This window comes from Sabethes cyaneus, chromosome 3 (genome assembly GCF_943734655.1).
Source record: "Sabethes cyaneus chromosome 3, idSabCyanKW18_F2, whole genome shotgun sequence".
NCBI lineage: Eukaryota > Metazoa > Arthropoda > Insecta > Diptera > Culicidae > Sabethes > Sabethes cyaneus.
The window spans coordinates 15,901,900-15,909,729 of NC_071355.1; the positions used below are offsets into that span (position 1 = coordinate 15,901,900).

Genomic DNA, 7,830 nt, shown 5'->3' on the forward strand with positions numbered 1-7,830 from the left:
CACCAGGATCCAACGTAAGGCTGCTAACTGGAGTATCCGCAGGGATGGGTGGTCCACTATTAGCGTTGCTCGTACCGGACAGAGAAGCCGATATCGAAGATTTGAATTGACGAAAATACTACACACCACTCTCACACACAGGACCGGGACGACTGATGAACGCTGGCTCCAATGACTCGACTGTGATGGGGAGATCCGGGGATTTCATCATGCCAACTGCAGTGCAGATGCAGATGAGCTGGAACCAGCAGCTTCTAAATTTGGGTCGACTAAACATTCGGACACAGCAACGTGAAAACACCTGAATTCGCATTGCAGCGCTTTAACGATGGGATGTTGACTAGAAGAATGGAACAAAACTGGAGAGCCTTGAAACCTCTCGAGGATGTTGCGTGTACTTCCCTAGCGATAACCGGTTGGAAGACCCCTTCTCCATGCTCAAGTACCGGACCGGGACGACGGTAGGACGCTGGCGGGAATAACTCGACTGTACTGAGGGGATCAGGGGTCCCGATAATTAGGATTTGCACCTGACCTTGCCTGGCAAATATCAGCATTGCCAATTTTTACTGAAGAAAAATCCTTAGTTTTACCACTTGTGGTTTTATCACCGAAACAGGAATTATAATTTCGTTTCGAAATTAAACAGAAACAAATTTTCACCAAATTTTAGTGTAAATAAATGTTTATCCAACATTTATGCTTCAGTGGAAGGTTTCTGAAGGTAATTGATTTCTTTTTGAAGCAAATCATTTCATGATGCATTTGAGATTTGACTTAAATTATGTCGACTTTCGTTCTTGTCCTTGTTTTCCCGTTCTTTATCTTTAATTTTTCATCGTCACCTGGTCAGCCGAGCTATCACCATTCCCGAAGGGAGCCCAAGTGGCGCACCGTGGAATGAAACCCAAATCTAGGTGGACAACAGTAATTACGCTAAAACCGTTAGTCCAAGGTATATAGTATTTTCGGAGAAAATTTGTTGTTTCAACTTCCGCATTTTTTGGTGAATAAAATGAATAAAATGTTCAGCAAAGTTGAAAAACATTAAATTTTGCATTACTTTGCTAAAAAAATGAAAGTCCTATCTCTTATGGTTGATAGGATGGAGCAATTTAAAGTTTTTTGAACGGGGTGGTCCTAAAAAAATACGTTTTTTCTTAATATCTCCTTTCGTGTTTATTTCGCACAAATCTTGCCTTCGGAGCACTTTCACATCCAATAAAAACGCACATTTTGTTTGAAGAAATCAATCTCCTTCGGTTCTGTAGCTATAGGCATTTTTTTCTAAAAAATATATGCGTTTTTCAAACACGACAGCACGACAGCACACGTGATCAAGAGCAGACGTCCAGACGCGTAAGTTTACGCTACAAGGGATACTTATATAACTTAAACTAAACTTATACTAAAGTGAATTAACTTATTAACTTCTTCTTCTTCTTCTTCTTCTTCAGCAGCATAGAGCCGGGGTGGCTCGTGCTGTTTCAAGCACTCGTCTCCATTCAACTCGGTCTTGGGCCACTCGTCGCCAATTTCCTAGTCGTCTCAGAAGTCGCAAATCGCTTTCGACCTGGTCGAGCCATCGTGCACGTTGGGCCCCCCTGTTCCTGGTGCCGGTGGGGTTGTTGAAGAGGACTATTTTCGTCGCACTGTCGTCCGGCATCCTTACGACGTGTCCGGCCCACCGTAGCCTGCTAACTTTCGCTAGATGTACGATGGGAGTCTCCCCAAGCAGTGCCTGTAGCTCGTGATTCATACGCCTTCGCCACTCTCCGCTTTCAGTTTGTACTCCGTCAAATATCGTCCGCAGCACTTTCCGCTCAAACACGGCAAGGGCGCGTATGTCCTCCGTAAGCAGCGTCACGGCTTCAAGTCCATAAAGAACTACCGGTCTAATAAGGGTTTTGTACATTGTTAGCTTCGTGCGGCGGCGTATGCTTCCTGATCGTAGCGTTCTACGAAGGGCAAAGTAGGCCCGATTTCCCGCTTGGATGCGCCGCTGGATCTCCTTACTAGTGTTGTTGTCCGCGTCACCAGCGATCCCAAATACACGAACTCCTCTACCACTTCTAGTTCGTCGCCGTCAACGGTTACCGTCCGTGGGAGGCACGCATTTGTTTCCTTGAGCCTCTTCCTTTCATGTATTTGGTCTTCGACGCATTTATTTTTAGCCCAATTCTCCTAGACTCCACTTTCAGTCTGGCGTAGATTGCCTCCGCCGTCGCAAAGTTCCTGGCAATGATATCGAAGTCATCTGCAAAGCCTAGAAGTTGGCTACTCTTGGTAAAAATCGTGCCTCTCGTTTCGATGCCCGCTCGTCGGATCACCCCCTCAAGAGCGATGTTGAACAGCATGCAGGATAGACCGTCACCTTGTCTCAACCCTCGTCGCGTCTCGAAGGGACTCGAAAGTGTCCCAGAGATGCGTACGAAACACATCACTCGATCCAATGTAGCTCTGATCAGTCGCGTCAGTTTGTCCGGAAAACCGTATTCGTGCATTATCTGCCATAGCTTGTCTCGATCGACTGTATCGTATGCTGCTTTGAAATCAATAAAGATGTGATGCGTGGGCACGTTGTATTCCCGACATTTCTGCAAGATCTGTCGGATATTAACTTATGACTAGTTAAAAGCTAAAGTGAAACTAAACTAAAATAAATTATACTTAAAACTAGTTACTTATCAACTTATAAAAAAATTATTGCGCGAAAAGGGAACATCTTAACAACATATAATTTGCATGCTTTATTTCAAATTTGATATATATCTGAATTCTAAAAATATCTGGATAGAGCGTTAAACACGGGTAAATAAAAAGAGAAACTAGACTTTTTTTGATGTTGCGCTCCTCCAGACACGAAAACGATTTTGCACGAAAATCATAAGCTTCTTATGAATGTGCTTCCATGAAAAAATAGTCATAACCTCGATTGCATCGTTTTTACGATGTTACCCGTTGGTGGGATAACATCTGTTGGGCGTTTTTAATTCTTTTCAACATCTACTTTTCGGCATTTTAACATAACTTTTTGTCTGTAGTTTTGTAGTCTATTCGCCTTTCTTGATTTTGCCTCTCTACTACAGTGTGACACATATATATTCGAACAAATTATTTTCTGCTTGCAGCGGCGTATACAATTGATACAACCAAACTAAGACCATGTATGAGTCCCATCATGACTTAAGTCTAACTTGACGTAATTTCATTTTCGTATTATGTCTCGTTCTGTGTGCACGTACCAGAGTTTGAGTTACGGTCGTCGATAATAAATAAATTCCGAAACGGTGCTACATGCGGCACTATTTTTCGTGACCTCAAACATCTCGGCATTAAGAGAGGATTTGTATACTATACAGTAAAAAGATTTGTCGAGACGGGACCTGTTGAAAACCGCAAAAAAACGGAACAAAACGAACTGCTGAGGTCAAAAAGGTTGTTCGAGAGCGATTTCGTTGCAGTTGCAACCGGTCCGCACGAAAAATGGCAGCTGAGCTGAATATCAACTGAATACGTTATTATTTTCTATGCAAAAACCTACAAAAGAAAAGACAAAATCGAAAGTAATTTTGTGTTAGCGATTTTCAAAATTTACATTGTTTGAATTCCATTTTTGTTTTGTGGTAGAAGCGTTAATACTTTGTACACTCATTTTTCGAATTTTTTCAGACTGCAGAGCTCACAGAAAATGAATTTCATACAAAAAAATGAATTATGTATAACCCACAAATCTTGTTTTGCCCCCGATTTTTCAAACCAATTTGATAGAGGAGGTGACAAAAACTTTAAAAATAATGTACGATGCTATTTGGTGTTTTTACGTCGTCTTTTCTTCGTATTTTTATGTTATTTTCGTCATTTTTTGTCGTCTTTTTGACAACATTTTTGTATGTTCGCCATCTTTTCATTACTATTTCGTCACGTTTCCGTCACATTTCCGTCATCCTTACGCCGACGGTTCGCCGTTTCTTCACTATATTTTCTTTTCTTTTCGTTTCTTCTATCTTTCTTCGTATTTTAGTCATCTTTTCAACGCAATTTGGTTTTGTTTCCGAAAGTAAGAACAGATTAGAGAATTAGACCACTATGTTTTCCGGTTGTTTTTTCTCCTATGACACACTCAACACTTTGACCTGCTGCAGTTTTTGATTTCATAACTTCCGGTATGCGCGAAAAAAGTTGTAAAATTTTAAACTTGATATAGTTTAAATATCTTTATGCATTACGGCTCGAAAGCGTGCGATTTAAATCTATAAACTCAATACAAGCTGTGCTCTTTTTGAATGATGATTCGAATGACATGAATGCTGTTTCCTTGATACTAAAGGGTTGTAAACAACAAGTTTTAAACATGTAAATGTCCAATGATTGAGTCCTAGTCCCAGTCCCAGTCCCAGTCCCAGTCCCAGTCCCAGTCCCAGTCCCAGTCCCAGTCCCAGTCCCAGTCCCAGTCCCAGTCCCAGTCCCAGTCCCAGTCCCAGTCCCAGTCCCAGTCCCAGTCCCAGTCCCAGTCCCAGTCCCAGTCCCAGTCCCAGTCCCAGTCCCAGTCCCAGTCCCAGTCCCAGTCCCAGTCCCAGTCCCAGTCCCAGTCCCAGTCCCAGTCCCAGTCCCAGTCCCAGTCCCAGTCCCAGTCCCAGTCCCAGTCCCAGTCCCAGTCCCAGTCCCAGTCCCAGTCCCAGTCCCAGTCCCAGTCCCAGTCCCAGTCCCAGTCCCAGTCCCAGTCCCAGTCCCAGTCCCAGTCCCAGTCCCAGTCCCAGTCCCAGTCCCAGTCCCAGTCCCAGTCCCAGTCCCAGTCCCAGTCCCAGTCCCAGTCCCAGTCCCAGTCCCAGTCCCAGTCCCAGTCCCAGTCCCAGTCCCAGTCCCAGTCCCAGTCCCAGTCCCAGTCCCAGTCCCAGTCCCAGTCCCAGTCCCAGTCCCAGTCCCAGTCCCAGTCCCAGTCCCAGTCCCAGTCCCAGTCCCAGTCCCAGTCCCAGTCCCAGTCCCAGTCCCAGTCCCAGTCCCAGTCCCAGTCCCAGTCCCAGTCCCAGTCCCAGTCCCAGTCCCAGTCCCAGTCCCAGTCCCAGTCCCAGTCCCAGTCCCAGTCCCAGTCCCAGTCCCAGTCCCAGTCCCAGTCCCAGTCCCAGTCCCAGTCCCAGTCCCAGTCCCAGTCCCAGTCCCAGTCCCAGTCCCAGTCCCAGTCCCAGTCCCAGTCCCAGTCCCAGTCCCAGTCCCAGTCCCAGTCCCAGTCCCAGTCCCAGTCCCAGTCCCAGTCCCAGTCCCAGTCCCAGTCCCTATGATATACACCAATGATTTTATTATCATTTCAAATTAAGGTCAATTTACTTAGTGACTTTTTGACTTTTTACTGCTAATATTTATTAACAGAGTCCAGCAGCAAGCCTTAAATTTTGATAAAATAACATCCATAAATACCAACCAAGTATGGAATAGTTATCCTATTTCAGCTTCATATTTTCATACGTTTCAAATCCTCTGATTCATACAAATCGATGCACAGTCTACAACTCAGACGATAATGTTAGGTTTCAAGGCAAAGCTCATAAAAGCCCAAGTGAATTATCCCGAATAATTCTGCCTAAGCCTCACCTGTACGAGCTGTACGAGCAATGCGACTTTGATCATAAACGCAATTTTAGAAAGTGCATATATCAACGAAAGTGAGTAGTAATCCATCAGGACAGCCACAACACAGATAACCTCTGTGTGTACCGAACAGAGGACACACAAACACCCGAGCCGGAGGTTGATCAGCTTTGGGAAAACTGACAAAAAAGGATACAAATGTAAATAAATTCCGTTCCGTGCATTGCTGACACGTTGACACCGGAGGAAAGAGGCAGACTTCGAATTGATTTGTGTACATGCGAAAGCCCGTTCCGAGAAAAGAAGAATTTCTATAGATATGTATCTCGGCCGAAACAACTTTCTGGACGGTAGACTTCAGGCGAGGATTTAAGGGAACTCGAACGTAACATGTAGAAGTGTTTAATTCGCCATTTTTATGAGTTTGGCTGATTTTAAGTGATTTCACAGGACTTTTAAGATTAAATCAATTCAAATTTTTCAAAATTTTATTTCTGCTTATTGAAATAAGCCCAAAACTCGTACACCTGTACATCGACGTAGAAGCAACGTCAGCCAACAAATCGTGCCGCTCGCCGGGAAATCTCCTGCATAACAAGATTTGACCGGCTCGTTCTGGCCGGTGTTGGAGATAACTTTTCCAAATCCATCATTCTTTTCATCATTCGAGAACGATTCGAAACGACAACTTTAGGAGCAAAACGATTTCCTTATCGGCAGTAGCCTCACCCGGCGGAGCCGGAGCGAATGAATAACGAAACTTCTAAATTGATTTTCTTCCCCGAGCAGGGCGCAGAGATAAAACCAAAAAGTGTTGCTAACCTGCGCTGCGAAAGTTGCATAAGTGAAGGCGTAAAAGTTTTACTATCGGTAAGGTAGAGTGCGGCCTTTTTAACACTTCAAGCGAGACACCGGTTTTTACCTTTTTGAAGCCGAAAAATAAATCATTACATTGGTTGGTAGAATCCATTAAAAACGCTAAGAAATTGTCTGGAACTGCACTCAAGCAATGCAATCATACCAATAAATCTACTGATGTGAAAGTCGTTTTTATTAAGGTATGAGATATTATCGCTTGTTTTTGGCACGGAAAACAAAACACCCCTTTTGAATTGTGCTTTTATTTTCAATATTTACAACGAATGTTTGACTTACTCTTCTGCGTGGACAGTTCGTAAAAAATCACCCAAAAGAAACAACAGAGCAGACGGCCAGAGAAAAGGTCAAACTTTTCACTTTCCAAAACACTCCAAATGTTCTCGCCTACCTACGCCATGTTACACGAAGTTTTACAAAAAAAAGTATTACACAAAATGATATTATTTACAATCAAAATGAAAATGACGCAAGAACAAGTCGAATACAACAAATTGCGAGCAACTGCCAACGGCGTTGGCGTCAACGAACCTAAACATGAATCAGGAACTTTTTGTGCACCAACTCGTCCTCCGGTTTCGGTTTCGGCACGAACGGATTGTGGGCCGGATCGGCATTCAAACTGTATAGGCTGGGTGCCTCCTCGCACTTGACGTTGTACCACCAATCGCAAGCGAACTCTTTCTGATTGAAAATGGTTCCGTTCGTGCACAGGAACGAAGCCCCCTGGGGACCCTCGCGTCCATCGTGGCACGTGTGGTAGGCCTGGCAGCCGGTTTCAACGTTGGCGTACATTCCGGGCACGGCGGGAACCTGATCGCAGCTGAAGCTGGTGTGGGGCACCTCGTGGTAGATCGGATAGTCCACACCGGGCACGCCGGGAATCTTGTTGAAGTCCTGCTTCGGTTCCTCGGCGCTCTTGTACGGCGCGTGCAACTCGTCCTGGTGGTAGAGCGAACCGTAGTAATCGACCTTGACACACTGCACGGCACACAGCAGCCCGGCGACGGTGGCCAACGTGAGCTTCAGCATTGTTGCCGACTGTCTGCGGATGAAAGGAAAGCACGTGACGCTCAGGGTTAGTGTTTACTATCGTTTTTATTTTGCTGAACTTGTTTCAGAGGCCCACCGAAGGACCAACGCCTTTTAGCGTCACAGCTGAGTCATGCACGAATAGTGGCAATTTAATGTTATATAACCTACATGCCGGGGCGATTGGAATTAATAATGAGCTCGTAAGAGATCAATCACCGGTAGCAAAACTGGTTCTACTCGAGTAAGTGTATTATTAACTGAGAGCCTTCTACGCAGTTCGGAGGTTTCGCTTATGCTGGTAACGTTCTACCCATTTAGAGTATCACTTTTGCG

General features: G+C 44.7%; 1 protein-coding gene across 1 annotated transcript; it reads right to left on the bottom strand.

Annotated features, from left to right (window-relative positions):
• Positions 1 to 6,993: 6,993 nt before the first annotated feature.
• LOC128743108 (uncharacterized) lies at positions 6,994 to 7,494 on the bottom strand. Its single transcript, XM_053839631.1, has one exon. It carries the CDS (start codon positions 7,492 to 7,494, stop codon positions 6,994 to 6,996), a length of 501 nt encoding a protein of 166 aa, XP_053695606.1.
• Between the last annotated feature and the right edge of the window lie 336 nt (positions 7,495 to 7,830).